The sequence below is a fragment of the Trachypithecus francoisi genome, unplaced genomic scaffold (genome assembly GCF_009764315.1).
Source record: "Trachypithecus francoisi isolate TF-2019V2 unplaced genomic scaffold, Tfra_2.0 Lachesis_group9, whole genome shotgun sequence".
Classification (NCBI taxonomy): Eukaryota; Metazoa; Chordata; class Mammalia; order Primates; family Cercopithecidae; genus Trachypithecus; species Trachypithecus francoisi.
In genome coordinates this window covers 25445933-25473740 of record NW_022681474.1, presented here as the reverse complement: position 1 = coordinate 25473740, position 27808 = coordinate 25445933, and the positions used below count along the sequence as shown (strand labels likewise).

Below are 27808 nucleotides of genomic sequence, written 5' to 3'. Positions count from 1 at the left end.
AGTGGTGCTAGAGGAATTAAAGACACACACACAGAAATATAGAGGTGTGAAGTGGGAAATCAGGGGTCTCACAGCCTTCAGAGCTGACAGCCCCAAACAGAGATTTACCCACATATTTATTAACAGCAAACCAGTCATTAGTATTGTTTCTATAGATATTAAATTAACTAAAAGTATCCCTTAAGGGAAACGAAGGGATGGGCCAAATTAATTACAGCAGGAACATGACCTTAAGACACAGATTGCTCATGCTAATTGTTTGTGACTTAACAATGCCTTTAGCGGTCTTCCGCCCTGGGAGCGCCAGGTGTTCCTTGCCCTCATTCCCGTAAACCCACAACCTTCCAGCTTGGGCGTTATGGCCATTATGGACATGTTACATTGCTGCAGATATTTATTTATGGCCACTTTTGGGGGGGCTTGCTCCCAACAGGTCCCTCGTGGCTTGATGCTGTCCTGGTGACAGTGAGTGAGTTCTTGAGAAATCTGGCTGTTTAAAAGTACGTGGCACCTCCCTGCCACTCTGTCTTGCTCCTGCTCTGCCATGTGAGATGCCGGCTCCCCCTTCAGCTTCTGCCATGAGTAAAAGCTCCCTCAGGTCTCCCCAGAATCTGAGCAGATGCCAGCACCATGCTTCCTGTACACCCTGCAGAACCGTGAGTCAATTAAACCTCTTTTCTTTATAAGTTACCCAATCTCAGTTATTTCTTTTCTTTTTTTCTTTTTAATTTTGTTTCTTTTTCTAGTTTTTTTTTTTTTTTTTTCTTTTTCCAAATTCTCCCAGATCCTGATCAGGTACTTCTTTATAGCAACACAAGAACAGCCTAACACGCAGGATTAAGTTGATTCCAGGTAAGTCAATTAAGAGAAGCAGTGACTTGCTGGAGACAGCAACAAACTCAGGCCAGTATTATTGCAAACAAAGCAAGTCATTCAAGTGAATTATGGAAACTGAGAGTGCACATGAAGGGGTGGCAAGGGAACAGGACTCTTGAAGATGGTCAGTGTTTCCTTGGTTTGAACTTCAGAGCCACACTGTTGATGCAAAACCTCTGACCATTGGGCCCAGGTCCATCAGGAAACACGTGACCTAGATGAGCTTCACACTGCAAAGGACAGAAGCCTCTGTCATCTCCAAATGCAAACAAAGCTCTTTATGTAAAACCAGACAGACGAACCCCCCCAAAATCACTCCACTCCGGAGTCTGACATCTGTATTAGGAGAAAAAGTCTATTGCATCTGAATTCAATTAAGAAATGAAAGAAAGCAGAACACAGTCACAGTAAATAGTTTTACTTTATCAATAGGATGTGAGCAAGTTAGTAAATTTGGGCCTTTAGAGTTACTCATCTAAAAATGGGGATAATTATCATACCTACATAAGAGAGTGGTGGGGACAATTAATTGATATATTGCATGCAAAGCATTAACATAATTTCTGGGTAAGTACTGAATAATATCGTAGTACCCAGTGTATTATTATTATTTATCACTTAAGGCAAAACCATGCTATCTTAATCAGCTTGCCTCTAGTGTTTTACAAAACCCATGAGTCAGAAAACGTGAGCAGCTAAGGATATCAAAATGAATTTGTGATCCGGATTTAAGCCACTCTCTCCTACTGGGCTCACAGAAGGCACAGATGCTGACGTCACGCGCAGCATTGCTCTGCAGGCCAGTGACATGCTGCAGGGTGCAAAAGGAGGTTGGGGAGACGGAGGTGCCAGCCACACTGGGTAAGTCAAAGATGAGATGCCAGCCACTATTGCAGGATAAGGGCTTCCTGCTCCTTATCCCTGCTCAAAAGAAGGTGAAGATCCTACCTCTGTTCTCATCTCTGTGGAAGGCTAGAACCAGGAAAAGCCACATTAGAGAGAAGCTGGAGAAGTCTTTTCTCTTTTTTGCAGTGCCCAGAAGGGAGAGAGTGATCATTACTGGCATGTGTAGAAACCCCATGTGTTCTGGGCTGGGTGCGGTGGCCCAGGTCTGTAATCCCAGCACTTTGGGAGGCCGAGGCAGGTGGATCACTTGAGGTCAGGAGTTTGAGACCAGCCTGGCCAATATGGCGAAACCCCGTCTCTACTGAAAATACAAAAATGTACTGGGTGTGGTGGCAGGCACCTGTAATCCCAACTACTTGGGAGGCTGAGGCACTTGAACTCAGGAGGTAGAGGCTGCAGTGAGCTGAGATCGTGCCACTGCACTGCAGCCTGGAAAACAGAGCGAGACTCTGTCTTAAAACAACACAAAACAAAAAGGGAATCCCATGTGTTCTGAAGACAAAAGTACCACTAGAAAAGGACACCAGATTTGCCAGGACCAAGAGAGCTGTTTGTGGCACTTGGGGCAGCATCAGGGAAAGTAAAACAAAATAAGAAATCTCACCTGCTTGCAGATGACCTCTGTGCGAGCTGATCCTAACGAGGTGTCCAGACGTCTCAGGATCCCTGTGTGGCTTTCATCAGAGCCAGACGTACCATGGGCCTCGGAAAATGAAGGCCACCCAGTTCCGGAGCAGTACTTTTTCTCAGAACTGTGGAAGACATAAATGATACTACAGCTGCTAATGACACTGTTGTTAACATGCCAAGAGGGTTTCATGCCCCAACGCATTGTTCCAGGGAACAGGATGTGTTTCCACTCTCCTCTGCCAGATCCCACACCCGGTTATGTGACAGTCAGTCCCCGGGGAATCGTCCTCACTGCACCTTCACTAGCGAAGCCATTGCCTCTCGAAGTGAAAGGACTTCTTGATCCTTTGATGCTAAAGCCTTCTTTCTGGATGTCCAACAAGGATCTAAAAACACATGGTGCTTTGTGAACTGTGTTGCATATTAGGTAACACAGATCAAAACCATGTGTTGAAAATGTCAAAAAAGGAGGAATCAAAACGAAATACTAATGGTCGGAGGAAGTCATCGTCATCTTAGTGCAACATGGAAGTGTAAGGTCTGATGAGAAAGTCATGCTTAGCAACAGGAATTTCAGGTTATCTAAACACAGAAGCCTGACCAGGGATTCAAAAGCTGCCTCTGGCAACTTCTTAGCTGTGTGAAACCACAGCTCTTGAAGCTTCAGTTTGCTCACCTAGCAAATGGGAATAATATCTACACTACAGGTCTGTTTTGAGGATTTGAGGGGAACTCTGTGAAGTGTGATACAAAGCTTAGCACAGGGCTGAGCACATGGTAAGTACCCTGAATTCTTGCTGTGATGATGATGATGATGATTATTGATTAATATGCCTGGGTACCTGGCATCAATAACTGCAGTGAAACCTAGCCCTCCAGAAGTCTCCCAGGGACTCATGATGCTGCCACAAGGAGAAGAAGGACAGCAGGTAAATCCACCGACCAAACACCCACCCTCTAAGTGCTCTGATGGATAAGCTCCCTTAAATGGCACTGGGAAAATAGACTTCAAAAATTGCTGTGGCAAAGAAATGGCTCTCTCTAAGGAATAAAGAGAAGAACTGAATGTTAGACCCAGCCAAAAAACAAACAAACAAACAAAACAAACTAATCTAAGAAGGAAAAGTGGTAAAGAATCAAATCCCTAGACTATGAACGCAGAAGGATGTAGGGTCCAGCCCCACAGGGTCAGCGGGTTTTTCTCCCCATGTGCGGAGATGAGAGATTGTAGGAATAAACACACAAGACAAAGAGATAAAAGAAAAGGCAGCCGGGCCTGGGGGACCACCACCACCAAGACGCGGAGACCGGTAGTGGCCCCGAATGCCAGGCTGCACTCATATTTATTGGATACAAGACAAAGGGGCAGGGTAAGGAGTGTGAGCCATCTCCAATGATAGGTAAGGTCACGTGGGTCACGTGTCCACTGGACAGGGAGCCCTTCCCTGCCTGGCAGCTAAGGCAGAGAGAAAGAGAGGAGAGAGAGACAGCTTACGCCATTATTTCTGCATATCAGAGACTTTTAGTACTTTCACTAATTTGCTACTGCTATCTAAAAGGCAGAGCCAGGTGTACAGGATGGAGCATGAAGGTGGACTAGGAGTGTGACCACTGAAGCACAGCATCACAGGGAGATACGCCTCCGGATAACTGCGGGCGGGCCTGACTGATGTCAGACCCTCCACAAGAGGTGGAGGAGTAGAGTCTTCTCTAAACTCCCCCGGGGAGAGGGAGACTCCCTTTCCCCATCTGCTAAGTAGCGGGTGTTTTTCCTTGACACTGACGCTCCTGCTAGACCACTGTCCGCTTGGCTACTGGCGTCTTCCCAGATGCTGGCATTACCGCTAGACCAAGGAGCCCTCTGGTGGCCCTGCCCAGGCATAACAGAAGGCTTGCACTCTTGTCTTCTGGTCACTTCTCATTATGTCCCCTCAGCTCCTATCTCTGTATGACCTGGTTGCTCCTAGGTTATGATTGTAGAGCAAGGATTATTGTAACATTGGAATGAAGAGTAATTGCTACAAACTAATGATTAATGACATTCATATATAATCATATCTATTATCTATATCTAGTATAACTATGCTTATTTTATATATTTTATTATACTGGAACAGCTCGTGCCCTCAGTCTCTTGCCTCGGCACCTGGGTGACTTGCCACCCACAGAAGGAAGCCTAGCTGACAGCACAAACTCCCACAGAAACAACTGTATAATGCAGCAATTCTCAAACATTTTGGTGTCAGCACCCCTCACGTCCCCTCTGTGTCCCCAAAATTAATAGGGATTGCTGAGAGCTTTTGTCTATAAGTTTCATATGCCAACATTTAACAAGTTATAATTTATAACTGAGAATTTAAAAACATGTGCATTAATTTTTTTTTAATATAGGTTGAGTGTCCCTTATCTGAAATGCTTAGGACCAGAAAAGTGTTTTGGATTTCAGATATTTTTGGATTTTGCATTTTACTTGATGGTTAGGCATCCTTAATCTGAAATACTCCAATGAGCATTTCCTTTGAGTCTAATGTTGGTTCTCAAAAAGTTTCGGATTTTGCTGGGCATGGTGGCTCACACCTATAATCCCAGCTTTTTGGGAGGTGGAAGCGGGTGGATCATTTGAGCTCAGGAGTTTTTTTTTTTTTTTTGAGATGGAGTCTCGCTCTGTCGCCCAGGCTGGAGTGCAGTGGCATAATCTCGGCTCACTGCAAGCTCTGCCTCCCAGGTTCACGCCATTCTCCTGCCTCAGCCTCCCGAGTAGCTGGACTACAGGTGCCTGCCACTACACCTGGCTAATTTTTTGTATTTTTTAGTAGAGACGGGGTTTCACCGTGTTAGCCAGGATGGTCTCGATCTCCTGACCTCATGATCCGCCCGCCTCGGCCTCCCAGAGTGCTGGGATTACAGGCGTGATCCACCGCGCCCGGCCGAGCTCAGGAGTTTGAGATCAGCCTCGCCAACATGGTGAAACCCCCTCTCTACTAAAAATAGAAAAACTAGCTGGGCATGGTGGTGCATGCCTGTAGTCCTAGCTACTCGGGAGGCTGAGGCAGGAGAATAACTTGACCCCATGAAGCGGTGGTTGCAGTGAGTGGAGATCAGGCAACAGAGCGAGACTCGTCTCAAAAAATAAAAAAGTTTCAGATTTGAGTGCATTTCAGATTTTGAATTTTCAGAGTAGAGATGCTCAATCTGAAATAAATTTATTACATGTTAACATAACATATATTTATGACAAATACTTATACTTTTCAAAATGAAACAAACGTTTCATGAGAAGAGGTGGACTGTTTTACAATTTTGCAAGGCTCTTTAACGTCTGGCTTAAAAAAAGACAACTGAATCTTCCTCTGGATTCAGTCTGTTGCTATGTTGTTTTGATTGAGGTATAAGAGGATGTGGCCTCAAGTGCGGTTGGAAAAGCCCCTAGAAAACTCCCCCCCAGGAATCTCTGGGGTCCTCAGACTAGGCTTTGAGAACCACAAGTATAGCCATTTGGAGGAAAGGCTTTGATTTCTGAAAGATTTGGGTGTGAATCTGGGATCTGTCTGTTACATCTGTATCACCTTGGCAAGTCATTTAATTTTTTGAAGACTCAGCGTCCTAATCTATAGATAAGTATAAACTAAAAAAAAGTTCTAAGCCACCTACTGACTAAATAGAGCCCTTCTTAGCCAAGGGGACTCCAGAAAAACCTTTAAACCGAGTTTCCAGTCATGATGGGACAGGAGGTCCGACACACCTCATTATACCCCCTCCCTCTCGTGGTTTAGACACAACAAATGACCAGCACTAATGTTTAAATAGAGATCACAAGACTGGCAGAACAGACTCTTTGTGGCAATAATATACCACATTATAAACAGGACCTAAGGCCATGCCAGGCGAGGGTGAAGTCACACACCCCTACACTTAAAGAATCAACTCTGTTATAACTGCCACAAGGGTTTTCTTTTTCTCTAGCAACTAAACAATCACTGGCCTTGAGATAAGCAGTGTTGAAGCAATTGCAACTCATCTACCATCAGACACTGACTAGCTGAGACCCTCTGTTCCACCAGCCATAACTACAGCTTTGATTGCACAAGAGACTGATTTTAGTAACTTTCTCCTGATTAAAAGACCATGAACTGGTTCTGGATGGTTTACAGAGGCTGTGCACTTGCGGGCCTTCATATCCTGAAAGACTTTTGATGTACAGGGTCTAATTGTAATACATTTAAATGTTAAGTTTCTACCCCCAAATAGACAGGTCATATGTTACATGCATGTCTGTTCAATATGCGTATGTCAGGACCATCTTCACGAATTTTCATAGCCCCTCCTGTGATCTGTTAAATAAGTATATTTAGCCAACCCCTTCAGCATAAAGCTCCTACCCCAGGAGCTCCCCCTTCCAAGTGCCTGCATCTGCTCTTGGCTGGGAGTTCGCTTTCCAGCCTGTGGGATGGCCACCCTGAAGACTGTAACCCTTTAGAAGAAATAAAGTCTCCTTTTCTACATTTATAGATTGTATGATTTTTTTAAAGCTAACAATAGCAATGGCATTATCACCTCACTTTCTGTATGTATGCTTAGCATAGTACCTGACACATGGCACATAAGTCAGTAGCTATTTTTAATTTTTTATTATTAATACCAGAAATCTATGAAATGTGAGCAGTTGTGGGTCCAACTAGAAGTGTTTGCATATTCAGGTCAGGTTCTTTGCAATCCTCTTCCAAGGGTTCGAAAACATTCATCTGACCACTCTGCTCAGGGAAAAACATCATTAAGTATCTTTTAATCCCAGTCTTTCCATCTTCAACATTATATATAAACTAGTGATCATTAAATGAATTTTGATGGAGAATTATGACTAAAATAAAATTTTTTAAATAAATGAACCTAAGACTAATAAAAACTCATTAAAGCATTTTATGGGAAACAATAAACCTTTATTGTTACAATTAGCAGAATCTGGAGATTTTACCAAGTAATATGAGAGGCTTAACATATATAAGTTAAGACTGGGAACCGAAATATTAAAGCCAATCAGAAATTCCAATATACATATTTAAGTGATTAGCAGATTGTAAGGTTTGCCCTTGAAGAGCTAAAACCATTCTGAATCATATACTCTAAGGGATTTTTACTTTGTTTCATTTTATTTGCTTTGGTTTTCCTTGATTTCTGGAAGTTCTACAGTTCCCAAACCAACAGCACAGGCACTTGGTGATAACTGACAGCCCTAACCTCTTAGAAGAATTTCTATTCCTTTGAGGGAATGGGGCACACAAAGGGTTTTTAACTTTTTAAAGACATCTCTATTTAACCATTACTTGGTTACCCATGGTGCATAAGACATCAGGACGTTACGTAAAAGGTGAACTAGTATCAGGCTCTATTTCCTCTTATTTTAAGAAGATTTATGATCGTGAAATATGTGATCCCACAGTAGATTTTAATAAACACTTTCCCAACAGGCTTATGTGGAAGAAGAAAGGGAGAAGGAAGGAGAGAAGGAGGAGAGGAAGTGGCAGTGGGGGACAATGTCACTTCATTCCAAGTTAGCGAAATGAGAGTCTGGAGTCCCTAGGAGTGTGGTACCACATTCTGGAAAGTGTTCTTGACCCAGATACCTTTGATTAAAGGTCTCTGATTTGGAGAGGCAGAAGCTCTCAAAAACTGTGCACCAAACTCATTCCAACAACTATAGGATGATGAGGAGAATGACGGTAAGTCTGGCAGATGAGGCTGGCAACAAGGCTCTGGAAAGGGAACTCATGAGTTACACTGGCCGGGATGACCATCAGAGACTGGTTATGTCTTCTGAGAAACTTACACCTGTAATTCAGAAAGCTGGCACCAGAAGGCGATGGCACCTATGTCAACGGTGCTGCCCACGTGGCTTAATGGAAGCTCAGCCAGTGAAGAGTGTGGGCTCTGGAGTCCAAAACTGTGGGTTCATATTTTGGCTGGCTACCTACAAGCTGCAGAATCCTGGACAAGTTATTTCATCTTCCTCTCAGTTTCCTCACATGAAACGAGAATAATAATAACACTATGGGGAGCTGCCAAGAGGTCTGATGAAATGATGCACATGAAGAGCCTGGGCATGGCACCTGCCACATGCCCAGAGGGCTTCTTCATTGCTGGGGTGCTTTCCACTCTCAAGAAGAGTACACTGTACAGGCTCCAGTGGAACCCAAATCCCTGCACTATCGCTTACTAGATAAGTGACCTTGCGCAAGTTAGTTAAATTCTTTAAGCCTCAGTTTTCACATCTGTTAAATGGGGGTTTTAATAGCTCCTTATCGGAGGGTGGAGCCCAGTGTCTGGCATGTAAGTGCTCAAGAAGTTGCAGCCACTTCCCTTACATTTCCACAGTGATTTCATAATCACAGCTGCTTTTTTTTTTTTTTTTTTTTGAGATGGAGTCTCACTCTGTCACTTAGGCTGGAGTGTAGTGGCTCAATGAAACCTCCACCTCCTGGGTTCAAGCTCTTCTCCTGCCTCAGCCTCCCTAGTAGCTGGGATTACAGGCGTGTGCTACCACGCTCAGCTAATTTTTGTATTTTTAGAAGAGCCAGTATTTCGCTATACTGGTCAGACTGGTCTCGAACTCCTGACCTCCAGTGATCCACCCACCTTGGCCTCCCAAAGTGCTGGGATTACAGGCGTGAGCCACCATGCCCAGCCCAAAACCACAGCTTCTGATAGTCCCAACACTGCTATGGCTTCCAAGCAGCAGGACGGATATCATTAATCAACCCATCAAGAAGTACTTACGGAGCATCTAAGTATTCGTTTCCAAGGTGGCTACAACAAAATACCACAAAATGGGTGGGACTCTCTCACAATCTAGAGGATAGAAGTCCAAAGTCAAGGTGTCCGCAGGGCTCTGAAGCGTCTAGGGAATCCTTCCTTGCCTCTTCCTACCTTCTAAGGTAGGCAATCTTTGGTTTATAGCTGCGGATCACCAATCTCTGCCTCCATTTTCACATGGCTGTTTCCTCTCTGTCTGGACGGCTTCTCTTCTTAGAAGGACAGCAGTGATTTTGGAACTAGGGCTCACCCCACTCCAACATGATCTTATCTAAACTAATTATACCTGCAGCCACCCTATTTCCAAATAAGGTCACATTCCCAGCTTCCAGAGATTAAGACTTCAACATGTCTTTTTGGGAGACAAAATTCAACCCGTAGCAACTTCCATGAGGCTTGTCCAAGAAGGATAAGATGGCCAAGGGGCTTGAGAGCTAATCAAGTTTCTCTCCTTAACTAAATAAAATACTTGAACCAATAGGAGAATAATTAGGTCCTAAATTGTATGATACTGATAAATAGGAATTTGAAGCAGATTAAAAAAAAAAAACCCCACAGTGTGTGCTATCAGAGGAGGTTTCAGGATAAATCTGGGATCCAAAAATAAGTGGAATTTCAATTAGCATTAGTGGGGCTGAGCAGATCCCAGCAGGCCAGCACAGCACGAAGGGGGTCCCAGGCAGGAAGCAGCCGAGCTGGAGCAGGCAGCTCAAAGGAGCGGGCCCTGCATTTACTTGTTAAAAGAACTACTTAGTTTTGGTTGACCAACTTTCCCTTCACTTTCATTCTACACAAGCATTTGAAGGAATTTTTTTTTTCTGTACCTCTGCTTCCTACTATAGAAACTGGAGACCAGAGACAGAAAGAGAAGGAAAATGAGAGGCAAAACAAGAATATATTTCTAAAACGCCTCTTGAACAGGAAGAAGGCTCAGGAATATAGTCTGCATTTGTATATTCTCATTAATTAGAATATATCTTCCAGAATTCCTCAGGATCAAAAGCACATTCATGTATACAGCCCTAAGAGGGGTCTATTGCTTAAGAACACGTCATTATGGCCGGGTGCGGGGGCCCACGCCTGTAATCCCAGCACTATGGGAGGCCAAAGCGGGCGGATCACCTGAGATCAGGAGATGGAGGCCATCCTGGCTAACATGGTGAAACCCCATCTCTACTAATAATACAAAAAATTAGCTGGGCGTGGTGGCACACGCCTGTAATCCCAGCCACTCAGGAGGCAGGGGAATCGCTTGAACCCGGGAGGCCGAGGTTGTAGTGAGCCGAGATCACGCCACTGTACTCCAGCCTGGACGACAGAGCGAGACTCCATCTCAAAAGAAAAAAATCATTACTAACTTGCATCAACTGCCTGGCCTGAGTCAGTGAGTCAGGCATGGCAGGCATTGCTCTATGCTTTTCCATGTATTAACTCATGACTCAGATCGTCCTCCCAGCAACCTTATGAATTAGTTACTATTATCTTCATTTTACAGGTGAGGAAATCAGACACAGAAAGGTTAAGAAATTTGCTCCAGGTCACACAGCAATGGAGCCAGGATATATACCTTGGCAATCTTAACCATTCTACTGCCTCTCCCATAAATGAGTGCATCTTTAAGAATAGTATATTCTGGAACATAAATAATCTTCAGGAATATATTATTTCCTTCAGCTGCAGTAGCAGTAACAAGAAAGAGGAACAGAAACAAACTCAGACGTCTTTAAGAATGCAAAATGGAAACTTTTCAACTGAAACTAAATGGTTACACAAAAACAAATAAGGTTGATGAATTGGCAGTCCCTTAAACTGGCCACTTGGTCAGTGGGCTTTTGGAGAATCGGCTGGTTTTCCTATTAGTCTTGGCTGTTTCACAACCTCTAGGACCTGGGGTTGGTCACTTAACTTCCTTAATTTGAACTAGCATTGTGCTAATATAGTAGCCTCTGGCCACATGTGACCTTCTAAGTTTAAATTAATTAAAATTAAATTTAAGTTTAAATTAACATTAAATTTAAGTTTAAATTAATTAAAATTAAATTGAAAAAGTCAGCTTCTCAGCCATGCTAGCCACATCTTGAGTGCTTAACAAGCATATGTGATGAGCAGCTACCACATGGCCAGATACAGACATCTCCATCACCACAGGAAGTTCTACTGGAGAGAGGTTTGTGCTCTGGACTCAGGACTCTCCTGGTTCCAGTATTCTGACACTACAACTAAGTCTGCAAGGTGAAAGGAAGGGAAGAAGGCCCCTTCTTTTTCAGATGCAGAAACCGGAACATCAAGGAAGGGGAAGAATGAAGACTATGATTTAGGACAATGCTCTTGCAAGGATGATTTATCTTCTGTATTCACAGTGTGAAGAGGGAGACAGAGCACTGCCTGGTGCCTGCAGTAACAAGGGAGCCTTTGACACGCTGGCAGCATGGTTCTATGGCTTAAAGTTCATGGGCCATCTCAAAGCCCTACCTCTCCTCTTTAACAGAACCAAACGTCAAGAAATAACTATTGTCTCAGAAACCTGAGTCCCACATTTTATTGTGTCAAAATTAACCTCCTTCTAGTTTCCCCCATGCCAATGTGAATGCGTCTGGGCAAAGGCCTGCCCATCTGTGAGCATGGAGGAAAATTGATGCTAATCGCTCCTCATCCTTGCAGGCGGGTCCGGCTTCCTAACGCAGCCCACATTAGCAGCCAGTCGGGCAGGAAGGCCCAGACTGCTCAAAGCCCAGAGGACAGAAGGAAGCACTGCCTAATGGGTGATGCACAGAGCGGCTTGATTTATATTTTATTCTAAACTAATTTAGGGTTGATGCAAAAGAAAGGAAAACATCTTTGAAGTTCTGAAAAATAGGACTTCAAAGATATTTTCCTTTCTTCTCCATCGAATCTACTTTTTTTAAAGACTGTTTCCTGCACGTCTAAACAAAAAAGCCTTTGTTGAGAGATTTCAGATCCTGATTGACTTAAAAGAGGCTTTGAAATCAAGGGACAATTAAATTTACTTTTAGCTATATAGAAGAGGGTATGGTATTCACTACTGTCAAGCATTGTGGGGAATCTATCCTCATAAAATTCTACATTTCCTAAATTAAATTATAAACCCATTTTCCCTGGGAGAGAGAGCGTTTTAATCACATGGCCCAGCAAATATAATCACGGTTTAGATTTCTTTAAATACTTTCCCTCTAAAAAAAAACTCTAATAGTTTCATCATAAGGTGCCCACCAAGTTTTATTTCCTTGCTATTTCTTGAGGATAGAGGAAGGAAGAATATAAGCTAAGAAGTCTTGTTAATGGCTCTAAATGCTAGAAATAAAAGTCAAGACAGACAAGTATCTCATATGAATAGCGCTCCTTACAGCAACAATGCAAAATGAGAAGGGCAATTTAAAAAACAAAATGGGTATTATGGGTGTTTGTTTATCCAAGATCTCAAATGAAACAGAGCAGTAAGAACCTGGAGGTTTGCTCTCCTTCCGTAGCTCTCAATTCTTTATCTTACCTGAAGAGTGGACTATCGCAGCACACGCAATGATACATTCCTGCTTCCTTGTTATTCAGGTAGATCCCACTGAAAGGCTGAAAGTAAATTAGATATGTCACGTTCAGATTTCTCATACTACTGGCAGGAGATGATACAGCAGATTTAAATCCTGGGTAAGTCCCCAAATCAAGGAATTTCTGTACTAATTTGACGAAGTGCAAATAACACCAGAGAGAAAATTATAATGCACCCAATGAAGCAGGCTGCAGATGTATTTACAGCCGGGGCTTTATTGCACCCAATATTCAAATTATGACATTGATAATCTTTGTATTCATACAGGACTTTTCATCCAAAAGCATCAAAGTCGGTGAAAAAGCAAGAGAACAGAGTCTTGTCCTCTGTGATTGTGTGAGATTTCGTTCTCCCTTTTAAAAGAGTTAATACAACAGGAATCTAGTCCACTGTCTAACATACTTTGAAATCTCCAGTTAAAGACAGAATATAAATACATAAAAAGCATAGTTCAGTGAGATCAGGGACTTTGCCTTTAATATGCTTCACATAATGTTTAGGTCATGGTGTACTTAATAAATGTTACATAATGAGCTAGATTCTCCCCCCACCAACCCAGGTTACTACTTAGATGAAATTACTACGTTCATTGTGAGTTACAGGGTTTGCAAGTTTTCAGAGGTATTCTGAGAGGAGAACAGGAGACAAGTCAATGAATGAGCCAAGTCAATTTTTTTTAAATGTTATTTCTCAAACTTAATTTTTTTTTTTTTTGAAATGAAGTCTCCCTCTGTTGCCCAGGCCGGGGTACAATGGCACGATCTCAGCTGACTGGAACCTCCGCCTCCCGGGTTCAGGTGATTCTCCTATCTCAGCCTCCCGAATAGCTGGAACTACAGGTGCATGCCACCGCGCCTCGCTAATTTTTGTACTTTCACGGGGTTTCACCGTGTTAACCAGGCTGGTCTCGAACTCCTGACCTCGAGTGATCTGCATGCCTCAGCCTCCCAAAGTGCTGGGATTACAGGCACTTGCTATGAGCCACTGCACCCGGCTGATGACTTTTTTTTAAAGACCATTTTTGCCCAATTTCTTTTGTCATCTCCTCTGTCAAAGAAAATTAAAGAAAAATCAACCCTTGCACAAGCTGACTACGAAGATCCAGTATCACAGTGCCTGGCAGCAGGCACTATCCCCTCCTATGGGCCGGAGGAAAGCCAAAACACAGAACAGCTCATCAAGTGACAAAGCTGACTCAGGAAATCTTCAGACCCCTCCAGGCTTCCCAACTCAAAAAATTCACAGGTCAAACATCCAAGTTCCCTGGTGTAGTTTAACAGCACATTTTCAGTGAGCTGCATAACAGACAATTTCAAATTAACCTACTGAGCCTACCATCTGGGCACACTTGGATGTTTTCCTTCTTTAAAACCCTACACTTAGCTGCAGAAATCCGAATGGCAGTGAGCTGGTCCTTTATGGCCAGTCCCCTCAAATGCCTGCTCCCAACACTGGCACTAGCTGGCAGCTGTAAAGAAGAGGAAGTTGGCCTGGTGTGGTAGCTCATGCCTGTAATCCCAGCACTTTGGGGGGCTGAAGCGGGTGGATCACCTGAAGTCAGGAGTTCAAGACCAGCCTGGCCAACATGGTGAAACCCCATCTCTACTAAAAACACAAAAATTAGCCAGATGTGGTGGCACATGCCTGTAATCCCAGATATTCGGGAGGCAGAGGCAGAAGAATTGCTTGAACCTGGGAAGCAGAGGTTGCAGTAAGCTGAGATTGTGCCACTGCACTCTAGCCTAGGTGACAGAGCGAGACTCCATCTCAAAAAAAAAAAAAAGAAGAGGAAGTTTCCCATCCTTCCCACCTGGGCTGAAGATGCATGCATGCAAAACAGGACTGCCAGTTCCAAGGCTGCTCTAGAAAAGCCTTTTCATAGGATCCAGACAGCCTGGGCTGAAGATGCATGCATGCAAAACAGGACTGCCAGTTCCAAGGCTCCTCTAGAAAAGCCTTTTCATAGGATCCAGACAGCCTGGGCTGAAGATGCATGCATGCAAAACAGGACTGCCAGTTCCAAGGCTGCTCTAGAAAAGCCTTTTCATAGGATCCAGACAGCCTGGGCTGAAGATGCATGCATGCAAAACAGGACTGCCAGTTCCAAGGCTGCTCTAGAAAAGCCTTTTCATAGGATCCAGGCAGCCTGGGCTGAAGATGCATGCATGCAAAACAGGACTGCCAGTTCCAAGGCTGCTCTAGAAAAGCCTTTTCATAGGATCCAGACAGCCTGGGAAGACTCAAAACATCATTTCGTTATTGCAGGCGGGCAGCTGGACAGAGGAAGCGACAGATAACTGCTATCACAGTAAGCAAAATAAAAATTAAAAAATCAGTGAAGGCCAGGTGCAGTGGCTCACGCCCGTAATCCCAGCACTTTGGGAGGCCGAAGCGGGTGGATCACCTGAGGTCAGGAGTTCAAGACCAGCCTGGCCAACATGGTGAAACCCCATCTCTACTAAAAATACAAAATATTAGCCGGGTGTAGTGGCAGGCACCTGTAATCCCAGCTACTCGGGAGGCTGAGGCAGAATTGTTTGAACCCAGGAGGCGGAGGTTGCAGTGAGTCAAGATCGTACCATTGCACTCCAGCCTGGGCAACAAGAGCAAAACACCATCTCAAGGAAAAAAGAAATCAATGAAAAGGAATACTCAGCCAACATAGTTTCTGAAATGACATCTACCCACTCTCTCCTTGCCTAGCTTCCTGATGTGCCCTCCCTCTCCAATTTTATACAAGTCCTGTAACTTATTTAGGGTTAAACTCAGCTTCTATCTCATTTCTAGTATTTACCTGATAATCTAATATAAACCCAGGTTGAGCTGGGTGCTAATGTTGCAGAGGTGGGCAGCAAAACAGTTTCTGCACTCAAAGAATTTGCTACTTAAGTTGGAGGAAGACACACGTGAGCTGACAATTTATACCATGTGGTGACAGCTATGATAAAGATGGCATGGAGCAGCTATGATAAAGATGGCATGGAGTTTGGGTAGCGCTGTACCCTTCACTATGAAGGGAGTTTCCACAAAGGCTGTCTGTATCAGATATTATCTGAGATTGTTGGGGGGAGTCTTTTTATTTCTTAACCTTTTATTATTATTCTAAATTGCACAACTGATTGTTGTTTATTATAGAAAAATGCCAACACTAAGCTGACTTTTGAATGAGGAAATGGAAGAGTATTTCTGGCAGGCAGAACACCTTGGGCAAGGCCCACATGAGAGAAGAGGGCAAAGAGGAGGATGGAGAGAGATGATGCCGGAAGGTGGGTGAGACCAGGCCAGCTGGGGTTGGTTAGATCGTGACAAAGAGCTTAAACTGTGTCCTACTGGAAACGTGAAGCTACTGGAAACTTGTAAACTGGGTGGACGCCTGATTGGAGTTGGTTTTTAGAAAGATCACTTGACATTCAGGTAAAGAATGAGCTGGAATGGGGCAAGATGCCACCAAAGGCAGAGAGCAATCCAATGTCCCTCACACATGCAGGCGTGGAGTGTGCTCCTGCTCAGGCAGAGCAGTGGAAATAAAAGAAAGAGATTCAAGAATACTTAGAAGAGAGAACTGAAATGCCTGGCTGCACAGGGAGGGGCCAGGGTCAGAGAGAGAATGACGTTCCAGATTCCCCTGAGATTGCAAGGTCTGCTGGACCAACGGCAGTTTGCCATTCCATCTTGTCAATACAACACACCTGCTGGAAACAGGTGACACACTCAAGAGGGATGACTGCGGATAACTTCACACAGGACTGTTTACAAAGGTGCAGACAGGGCCAGTGGAAATCCACTAGTGAGGGCAAAGCATCCTAGGCTAATGACTTTGAGAAGCCATGGCCTCCACTAGGCCTGTGGGACAGAGGAAGAGGGAGTGGCCAGAACCTGGTGAGGCTGCACCTGCAGGGGAGGGCTGCCTGCAAGAGCTGCCACCTGCAATACAGGAACATAGCCACTGCCAACCTGCAGCCCTACAGAGAGAATGCTGGGCCCTAGTGATTTCTCCATCCCACCTTTAGATCTCACTGGTGTCTCCCACTGGCTAAACTGAATCAATAGCTGCAGGGAAGAGGAACTGCTCACTCTTCCTAGAGCTCAGAGCAGGGGAATCCCATGGAGAGTGGATCTGGAGAGTAGACAGAGAATGACCTGCACAAAACCTCCCTTCTATTGATACTTGACTTTCAGTTATTGCTCAGCCAGCCTGTAAATTTATTCATTGGTCTAGCAGAGTGCTAGCATATTACTGTTGCCCAAGAAAAAACATGCAGGACTAAATTTTAATTTAGAGTCACCAAAGAGACACCTTCAGTGTTTTATTTATCTTCTCTTAGGTGAACAAAGCTAATGAAGGCTTACATTTCTGCAATATTCTAAAAAGTTAAACATGGAAATGGATCCATGGAAAGGGATTTATAACATTAGTTAAAATAATGAATGATGCTCATTTTGTCAAATGGCCAAATACAGAGAGTATATTGCACCATCTGTTGAGAAGCCACAGATTTATTTTCCTAAACATCTGGCAGCTCATCTCTAGGTTCTCTCTACGTACCAAGCCCTGCCTGGCTCTGCACCTGAGAATTAGGGTTGGCTTAGAGTACTCTGGGAATACATACAACTGCTCACAGAGTATCATGTGGTTCCCTTGTGCAATCTACACAAATGGCTAATGTAGTCTCTTTCCCAACGAGGGCTTTAGTAAAATCCCACCTACAGGAAGTTTTCAAAAATACCAGCATTTCAGGAGACTCTATTGGGATGTGCTGGTCCTTCTGATGACTTTAGCACTGGAGAAACTGAGGGTGACACCGTGATTACAATGGCAGTGCATGTGGGTAGTGAGATGAGTTTTGCAGGTGCTGACAAAGGAAATAACATTCATACTCTACTATGCTTGAAGCCACAGGGCTGGGGTCCACTCTGTGGGATCTGCTTCACTAGTAAAAATATCTAATAACAAAGTTCAATTCAGAAAAGCTACATTCCAGCAGCTATATTTGGGTCTAAGGACACTGGTTAAGAAAGGCGGCACTATGCTCTCATTTATATGTGAGAGCTAAAGAATTTGAACACATGGAGGTAGCGAGTGGAAAAATGGATAACAGAGCCTGGGAAGGGTGAGCCGAGGGTAGGGGGAGGATGAAGAGAAGTGGCTTAAAGGCCACAAACATACAGTAAGAGAAAAGGAATATTCTCAGTGTCTGACAGCAGAGTAGGTGGATGACACTTAACAAAAATGCATTGTATTCGGGTGACAGACACCCTGAATACCCTGACTCAATTACTATGCATTATATATGTGTGACAAATTTTCTCATGTACCCCAGAAACTTGTACACACACACACACAGACACACAGATAAATGCAGTGCTGTAAAAAGTGATGTTATAATGAGGAACCACTGAGGGTTGTTTTCTCAGAAAATGAATGAAAGCTGAGATTGCCGAATGCAGTTTAAATAATGTTTGCACCTCTTACCTGGCAGTCATTCAACATTCACAAAAGTTGATTTATTGGATGCCTACTATGGCCAGCCACCACGTTAGGTGCCAGGGGTTATAGCAGCGATGGCAAATGCTATGAAGGAAGAGTTCTGCTAGAAGCAAGCCTAGCTGGGGGCTAAGAGAAGGTTTCCCAGAGAAAGTGAGATTTGGGCTGAGAGCTACAAGGTAGGTCTGAATGAATGGGTGGAGGGTATGGGGAGGGATGATGGGAGAGAAGAAGGAATGTTGGGTGCAAAGGCCCTAAGAGACAAGGGAGCCCAGGGTGTGTGAGAGCTCAAGGGTGGTGTGGCCAAAGTACCGGGTCAAGAGGGAAGATGGCTGGATTTGAGGATAGGGGTGGGAGCCAGGGACCGTTAGGACCTTATTAGTCATCTCATACTTTTCTTTTTCCTTGAAAGCACTGGGCAGCCACCGAAGGTTTTGAGCTGGGGAGTGATATGGTCAGATTTGTGTTTTCCAAAGAACTCTTTGGCTGCAGTACGGAGAATGGGTTGGCTGGAGCAAGAATGGCCATGCGCAGAGAAGGTGACAGTGACTTGGCTCCGAGGGGAGGTGATAGCGGTGCACAGAATTGAAATGACAGGAAGGTTATTTAGGAGTCAGAATAGAGATGATGTGTCCAGGGAAAAGTTTCAGGTTTCTACCTGATGGATATCAACACTCCGAGAAGGGGACAATGGAAGAGGAGTGTTGCTGGGCAGTTGGGTTTCATAGCTGGACCTATTCCAACTGCCCCCTCACTGCCAACACACGCAATCAGAAAACTGTAAACTAGTTCAGCTTACCGGTTCTGTTCCCTTTTCTCTCGTGACGTAGAACTGCTCTGGGGTTAGTTTCTTTTGCCACTCACTCTTGGCAAGAGGCAGCTCACACGTTGCAAGAGACCCTGTATTGTTAAACAGGAGTTTTAAAAATTAAAACAAAAACACCTGATGGACCTTTCTTCCTTGGCTTTTTTCCCTAAGTGCACTGTCACCCAGCAGAATAATCCAGTCCCTTTCTCTCTCTCCCACGAGTTTATTCTTCATGGGGACCAGAAGGCTAATGCCTTCATTGACTATTTAATTTAATAAGAAATTAATAAGAAGTAGAGAGCCAGTTTTCTAGTCCTCCTGGGGCATAGAAGTGAAAGAGGCAGCTGAAATATGAAAGAATGTGGAATACATTCCCTTCGGGTACCTAAGGGTAGAAACTGATCCTCTCTTCTCTGATGACTTTCAGAGGAGCAGTTGCTGTCGGGATCTAGCTGGAAGTAGTTGAGGCATTGGACAGAAAAGAACCGTGAGCTAGTAGGTTATTAAACTCTTCTCCCTTGCTGGTTTATAAGGATAGCTCTGATTTTCTTTGTCAAGGGAGGTCTCTATTTTAAAAATCTTCTTGCATGGAACAAAAGAAGAAACTCCCATAGCATATAGTCCTGAAAGGGAAACAGACCTACAATAATCTATTATGATGCTTCATGGTTTTTGTCCATATTTTGTTTTCCTCTTTCCTACTCGCCTTGGCATCTATATTACTACATTGATTCACATGAGCGTAAACCAAGTAACTAGAGCAATACTCTCTTTAGCCAAAGGGAGTAGGAAGTCCAACTCCTATAATAAATGTTTTTAATCATCCAACATTAAGAATTGGAAAGGATTTTGTAATGTGTCCAACTCTTCAGTTTACAGATGAGAAACAGAGGCCCAAAGGGTTAGTAATCTGACTATGGCACTGAAGATGAAATGTTAAATGCCCGTGATGCCAGCATCTATATATCAAACATGTCAGAAGTTACAGTTGAAATTCATTTTAGGTTACAAAAAAAGTCCTAAATTGTCCTTTGGCAAGAAAAGACTTATCTTCTCTCCAGTTTATAATACCGAACAATACTGCATTTCCAGTGATGCATATAGCTGATTGCTTACATTTTGCTAAAAGGTTTTTAAACTATTTAATATATTAAAAGTTTTTTTCTTTCTTTTTATTACTGTTATTATTTTTACACAAGGGCTCCCCTAGGAGGTATCTTTTATTAAATATACTGTTTATAAGACTACAGGGGTTTCTTTTTACTATGGAAATATATATCTGAAATTCCTATGGAATATACCTCAGTTAACACGTGATTTTTGGGGTATTTGACACTTTGGGGACAAAACAAAATGTATTTATGTGATAATTACTATTGCTCAATGGCCTTCAGAGTTATCCTGCAGAATGTCAAGTAATAAATGAAGAAGGAATTATAGAATTTTTTAAATCACCATTTTGTAAAAATCATCAGAGGATTCCAAAACCCCTTTCGACTGCTGGGGAACAGAATAGTCACATCTTCCCAAAATACAACCCCAGAGTTCATTAATTACAAAGAAGAAAAATGCCACTACTTTAACCAAGTAGGCTAAGCTAGCATCACCAACAGCGGGACAGGTGACATTTTGTCTTCCTGATGTGATGCTCTGGAAAGGACACAACATCACCAGTAAAGTTTTCCTGCTGAAAACATTCAATCTATGTTTCATGAAGAAACAATCACATAAGTGAAAATTGAGAGAAATTTTCACTTTCCTGTGGAAAGCAAGGACTCTCCACAACTGAAACCAATGTGTGACCCTTTATTAAATTCTAGATCCCAGAAAAAAAATAAGAGCTATAAAATACATTGTTGGTATATGGTGGAAAATTTGAATATCAACTATGTATTAGACAAGGGTGCTCCATTTCCTGAGAGGAAAACCGTCTTGCGGTTTTGTAGGAAAACATCTTTGGTCTTAGGAAACGTGCTGAAATATTTAGCAGTAAAGTGTCATGATGTCTGTAACTCTCAAATGGTTTAGCAAGAGAAATATAAATAAGTAAGTGTGAGTGCGTGAGTGTATGTTTGTGTGTGTGTGTCTCAGTGTTGGGGGGAGAGATGGGGAAGAGCACATGAATCTAAAAAGAAACTCCATCTCCATGAGATTTTTCCCAATAGCCCATAATCCCAGTTTAATTGTGAGGAGAACCATCAAACAATCCCAGACTGAGGGACATTCTACAAGGAACCCCACCAGTACTCCTCAAAACTGTCAAGGTCGTGAAAAACAAGGAAAGGCAGAGACAGTAGACAGTTTGGACAAATGTACTATGATGGTGTCAGTAGATAACCAGGGGGACCTGGGTGAGGGGTTTTGAGAACTCTGCACTATTTTTATAGTCTATAAATCTAAAATTATTCCAAAATAGAAAAGCTTATTTTTATAAAACTATCTTCTCCATGGCTACCCCTGTACCATCAAGCACTACGGGAGAAAATCCCCCACCTGGGGAGAGAGTTGTCCTTATAAACTCAAAGTTACTCATCTCACTGGGGTTTCAGTGAACCATGGTGAGTATTATCTTTCCCCAGTCAGCTCTCTTCCCATTTCTCTGCAATGGGTGTTTTAAACCTTTTCCACTCTCAGAAATGTAAACTAGTACAACCACTATGGAAAACAGTGTGGAGATTCCTTAAAGAACTAAAAGTAGAACTACAATTTAATCCAGCAATCCCACTACTGGGTATCTACCCAGAGGAAAAGAAGTCATTATATGAAAAAAGATACTTGCACACACATTTATAGTAGCACAATTTGCAATTGCAAAAATATGGAGCCAACACAAATGCCCATCAATCAACTAGTGGATGAAGAAATGATGGTATATATATACCAAGGAATACCACTCAAAATAATGGCATTCACAGCAACCTGGATGGAATTGGAGACTATTCTAAGTGAAGTAAGTCAGAAATGAAAAACCAAATATTGTACATTCTCATTTATAAGTGGGAGCTGAGCTATGAGGATGCAAAGGCGTAAGAATGATACAATAGAATTTGGGGACTCGGAGGGGAAAGGATGTGAGGGGGGATGGGGAATAAAAGAGTACACATTGGGTACCATGTACACTGCTCGGGTGATGAATACACCAAAATCTGATAAATAACCATTACAGAAATAACTTATTCATGTAACGAAACACCACGTGTTCCCCAAAAACCTATTGATATTTAAAAAAAAAAACAAAAAAACCTTTTCCATTCTCCTCAAACCATGGTCTCTACTACATCTCCCCTTCCTCTCAACAGATTCCACTTTTGCAAAATCAAAAGCTACAAACCTTCTTGCTACCAAACCATCACACTTAACAATACCTACATCTACCCTTTTTCCATCTTGTCACAATGGAACAAGTGACTGCCTCTGATATGGTTTGGCTCTGTGTCCCCACACAAATCTCATGTGAAATTGTAATCCTCAGTGTTGGAGGTGGGGCCTGATGAGAGGTGATTAAATCATGGGGGCCCTTTGGTGCTGTTCTCGTGATAGTGAGTTATTGAGAGATCTAGTTGTTTAAAAGTTCACCTCCCCCTCTCTCTCTTCCTCCTGCTCTGACCATGTAAGATGTGCTTGCTTCCTCTTCACTTTATACCATGATTGTAAGTTTCCTGAGGCCTCCCCAGCCATGCTTCCCATACAGCCTGTGGAACCGTGAGCCAATTAAACTTCTTTCCTTCATAAATTACCCAGTCTCTGGTATTTCTTTATAGCACTTTGAAAGCAAACTAATACAAGCCTCCTCCTGTCTGTTTTTTTGCCACTTCTGTTCAGGATCCTATCTCTTTTTGGCCACCCCAAATGATGAAAAAAGGGAATGCTTTAGCCAGAGGCACTAAAAATAGCAAGAACAGGCTTTGCTAGTAAGAGTGAATGTCCTGGGGTCCTCCTCCCATATTTAAACCCTGGTCCTGTGGGGGAATTTGTGAGACCTAATCTCCGGCTATCACTGACATTTGTCAAGGAAAGGAGTAAACAGCATCATGATAAAACACCCTCCTCTTGGCTGTGGCAAAGATCTTGCATTTTTCCTGTGGATAGGTAAGAGGACCAACTTTAGGTATTAAGGTTGGAATTTACAGTCTGTGAAGCTGGCTTTATCTTTCTATCTCCTTTCAGGGAGGAAGTGGAATGGGCTTAGAAAAAAACCCTATTGTCTCCTGGAAGCACTGTCCTTAATGTGACTCAACAGGCAGTACAATATAGTAGCTGACACCGGAAAGTGGGAATTAGAGAAGGGCTAAAAGTCAGTGGGGCTGTCATGAATTTGAGAGTGGGACTCTCAAGTACCTGTTTTAAAGCAGGTACCTTCTTCGCTTTGAACCTAAGGCTTGAGTTTGTCTGGGTTCCCAGCTCCCTCTCCCACACCTCTATATTTTGTTACACCTATTAGAGAGTGACTATCTTCAGACACCACCTTCTCCCTCTGCCCTAATTTTTTAAAGAGACCGGGTGTCACTGTATTGCCCAGAATGGAGCACAATGACTATTCATATGCATGATCAAAGCACACTACAGCCTTGAACGCCCAGGCTCAAGTGATTTTACTTCCTCAGCCTCCCAAGTAGCTGAGACTACAGGTTCACGACACAGTGCCACGCTGTAATGTTTTCTTTTTAAGTTTAAAATATATAACTAGTATTTAAATTGCTAACTGAAAGAATTAAGCCTTCATCTAAGTACAATATGAAAGAACATTTTTAACGGTTCTTTTAATCCTTATCAACGTGGACCTTTTACACTATTTGTAATGTGTGTGAAAGCTTTAGTGGGTAGGCAATAATGTTTAGACTAGTTCTTGTTCAAGCACCAATTATGCAACATTTAGCTGCAGATTTGTCAACCTAGAAGGCTCAGTCAAGGGCACACAGACTTTGCTTTGATAGCGCAATGACAAACGCTCAGTTGGGTATACCCAGGTCGGGATATATGTGTGCTGTATCACTTTAAGAGGTTTCTTTGACCCGGATGTTAAGAGCTGAATTATGGCATTCCCTGCCCCCCAACTTCCAAATTCGTATGTTGAAGTCCTAATCCCCAGTACTTTAAAATGTGACTGCATTTAGAGACAGGGCCTTTAAAGGGCAATCATGTTAAAATAAGGCCATTAAGAGGGAGACCTGGTCCAATAAGACTGGTATCCTCATAAGAGGAAGGGACAGCAGGGAAAAGGCCACCTAAGGACACAGCAAGAAGGTGGCTGTCCCCAAGCTAAGGAACGAGGTCTCAGGACAAATCTCAGGACAAGTCTTGGTCTTGGACTTCCAGCCTCCAGAACCATATGAAAATAAATTCCATCGTTTAAGTTGCCCAGCCTGTGGTATTTTGTTATGGCATCCCTAGCAAATGAACACACTGGGGTTTTAGAAAACAACCAAAGTTTAAATAAAAATTGCAGTATGAGTAAATTCTGAGCAGTTTTATCAAACAGCAATTTAGGCACGTGTGCATTAGAGACACAAGTTCTCTCACTTGGGAATAAGTCTTCTGGCCACCATGGCTAGAGAGAGGTTTCCACACTGGTTGTGTCCTTTTGTGTGTGTGTGCAGGTATTTTCTGTCCTCTGCACCACGTGCTCATCCTTTGGGGGCTACATATTTTCCAGATTCCCTCTACATTCTCTTGCTATCTTCACTATGAAAACATTTATTGGTTGCTGCTATTGCATGAGATAGCTACACAACTTTACTTTGAATTATGCCTTAATAAACTCAAATTCTTTGGAGTTCCCTTCTCTCTGTGTGCTGTGATTTGCACAGGTCATATTGTTGGCCAGAAGTTCCACGGGGTGGGCCTCAACTTTTTCATCCCTAAGGAAATCCACTATTGGTCCTATCGTTACCTACTGGGTGCCTTCTTCAGGTTTTGCTAACCTTCCTGGCCACAGTTGCTATACTGCCAATTGTCACACATAAGCCCACTTCATTTCAATAAATAATGTGGTGAATCTAATGGAACTCATCAGAAACTGGTATTAAAAGAATCCCCAGCCCATTCTGAGCTGCAGAACTAGTCTCTCCCATCACAGTGCCTGGACTATTTTAACCCTATGCCCAGGATGGTTTCCTAGCATAGTTATCTCTAGAAAGAATATTTTCCTGAAGCAACAGATTTTTTGCTCCAGAATATTTCTTACTTTCCTTTTTCAGTTTGCTGTTTGTCAACCTGGATTAAAAAAAAAAAAAAAAATCACTCTGAGCATATGAGAAATTGCAGCACTGGAGAAAAATACTATCATTTCAGTATCTTCTCATTTCCCCCCTACCAATTTCTCTCTCTCTCAACACTCCCTAAGCCCACGATTTAACTTAAATGTAGCTATGTTTTTGTCCTTTCCACTTATTTATGTAATCATAACTAACATTTATTGTGTGCCTGCTAAGTGTCAAACATTGTAACAAAATATTTAATTAAAAAGTTATTCTGTACAACAACCCTACCATTATCATTAGCCTTATTTGATAGAAGGAAAAAAAATCTGAAGTTTAAACTTACCAAATTCAAGAAACATGTCCAAAGACATTGTTACAAACTGAATGTTATGTGTTCTCCCTGCTCCTCTCCCCACTCCCATATGCTGAAGCCCTAACTCCCAGTGAGATGGTATTTGGAGATGGGGCTTGGGAGGTTATTCGTTTTAGATTAGATCATAAAGGTGAGGCTCCCTTGAGGCATTAGTGGTCCTTCCTGAGACAGTCACGTGAATGCAGTGTGAGAAGGCAGTCAACTGCAAGCCAGGAAGCAGGTCTGCATCAGGAACCAAGTCCGTTCCCACCTTGGTCTTGGACTTCCCAGCCTCCAGAACTGTGAGAAAATGTCGGTTAAGTCACCCAGTCCACGGTGTTTTGCAATAGCAGCCTGAGCTCAGACACAGAGCCAGGAAGTAACAGAGAGCCAAGACTCAAAATCTGCATCTATTCATGCCCAAGCCCTTCACCGCAGAACTACTCCCTGTTTATCATTTTTAATGACTGCCTAAACGTTTGTTGAATTTAATTTTTATGATGTACGTAAGTATTTCTTAACTGATTTGGGTTACAGCCAGTTTCCATTTTATAAGAGACTAGTGTTTAAAGCATCTTTGCATATATCTTCTTGTTCTTCTTTTGAACTATTTCCGTCGAATAAATTCCCAGGAGGGATATCTGATAAGGTACACAGCTCCTGTTACCTACTGGTATCTGGCCAAATTTTAATGTTGGTGGAGAACTTCAGATCCCAGGGCAATTCATTAGGCTGCTTCTGACAGCAGCAATTATAGCCATGAAGTAGTTACCGCTATAACCACCATCCTGTATCAAGGGGTTTTAGAGAGCTCGTCCGTAACTGTGATCTGTTTCTATTACCTGTGGTTCTCAGCAAAACAATGCTTGGCATACAGTGGGCTCACAAAGGTCATCAGACTGACTGACCAGAGACACCAGTGGTTAGAAAGGCCATAGCTGGAAGTCATGTTGGATCAGCTAACATTTCACAACGCCAACGCTTTTATTTAGTTAAGTATTCTTTTAATACTGCAGTTTGAAAACTTCAGGGGCTAAAAAGAGCCCAGAATGAGTTGGTACATTTTCATCAGTTGGGTATCTCTGAATGTCTTCAATGAACATATATAAAATTGGATTCAGAGTGGGTCAGTCTGGCAACCACCCAGGAAGCCAATCCCCTGGGGCACTAAGAAATAGACCTGAAATACAGGGGTAGCTGGCACAGGTCTCCCGAGGTGACTCCTTCCTGCTTGGTGAAGTGTGCAGGTACCCACATCCAAGATCCAAAGGCATTTAGCAGAAAACACACACACACACTCTCGCGCGCGCGCCCTAGTCTCTGTCTCAGTCATTAACAATGGCTGTCACCTTAAAGAAGGAACAAATGATCAAACCAGGCTCCCTGGCTCTTAGACACACTTATGGGAAGACAGCAGGGCAGGAAACACCCCAGGAATCTCTAGTCTGAACTGCCTGCTTCTCAGATGCTGGAAGGAAGCCCGCGGAACTACGAAGAGGGCTGCAGTGCAACATACTGGAGGCCTTCACAGGGGCGCGCGGGCCGGGCTGCTGCAGCCCCGACCGCGGGCCTTCGCCTGGACTGCCGGATAGGGGTCAGGAGCCCCCGAGCCCTACTGCCCCCACTCTCCGCGCCAAGAGAAAAAAAAAAAAATTACGCGCACATTTAGGGGGCTCATGTGTTCATTTCCTCGAATTCTCACAGGGGTCAGTCCCCACCCCGCCGCCACCAAGTTTACAATCCGCTGTCCCAGACCCTCGGGTCGGGGGAGGGGGGTCGGGGGGACAGGGGTGCCTGCCCGGGCAGCGCCCGGCCTGGACCGGCCTTAGGCTCCTGGGTGCAGCGGGTGAAATGACGCCGAAAGCCGTAGGCAGAGGTGGGGCCTGCGGGACCCGCGTCCTACCTGCCTCCCCCAGTACCGGCCCAGTGCAGAGCTCGCCGCCGCCCGCTCGGCCCCGCACCGCCCGCCGAGGCGCAGCTCCGAGGGTCAGGCCTCGGAACAACCAGAGGAGCCGCGCCATGACGCCCGCTCCGGCGCCGCTCGGCCCTCTGCCCTCTGCCCGTCTCTGCCCGTCTCTGCCCCCATCCTACCCCTCCCCCATTCTCTCCCCTCCGTCGGCGCTAGTCGGCCTCCCTCCCCACGCTCCGCCCACAACGCCCGCCACCTCTTCTCCCTCCC

General features: G+C 43.7%; 1 protein-coding gene across 2 annotated transcripts; it reads right to left on the bottom strand.

Annotated features, from left to right (window-relative positions):
* Positions 1–886: 886 nt before the first annotated feature.
* On the bottom strand, positions 887–27808 carry MSRB2 (methionine sulfoxide reductase B2). 2 transcript variants are annotated; one of them, XM_033208922.1, is made up of 5 exons: positions 27533–27808; positions 19069–19169; positions 12728–12804; positions 2387–2534; positions 887–1106 (listed from the first exon to the last, which is right to left on the bottom strand). In XM_033208922.1, the coding sequence occupies exons 1-5, from the start codon at positions 27648–27650 to the stop codon at positions 1002–1004; spliced, it is 549 nt and encodes a 182-aa protein (XP_033064813.1). In that variant the 5' UTR covers positions 27651–27808; the 3' UTR covers positions 887–1001. The 2 variants fall into 2 exon arrangements, with proteins under 2 accessions (XP_033064813.1, XP_033064812.1); XM_033208921.1 differs by lacking the exons at positions 887–1106; positions 2387–2534 and adding an exon at positions 3582–3868 and having other exon boundaries at positions 27533–27723.

What these genes read in the sequence shown, in the direction of transcription:
- MSRB2 (XM_033208921.1), bottom strand. Translation starts at nt 27,650, where the DNA reads ATGGCGCGGCTCCTCTGGTTGTTCCGAGGCCTGACCCTCGGAGCTGCG. An exon ending in GCCGGTACTGGGGGAGGCAG is followed by an intron (nt 19,170 to 27,532) that starts GTAGGACGCGGG and finishes TTAACAATACAG; the next exon opens with GGTCTCTTGCAACGTGTGAG. An exon ending in TGCGATAGTCCACTCTTCAG is followed by an intron (nt 3,869 to 12,727) that starts GTAAGATAAAGA and finishes TCTCTGCCTTAG; the next exon opens with CTGCCAGGCAGGGAAGGGCT.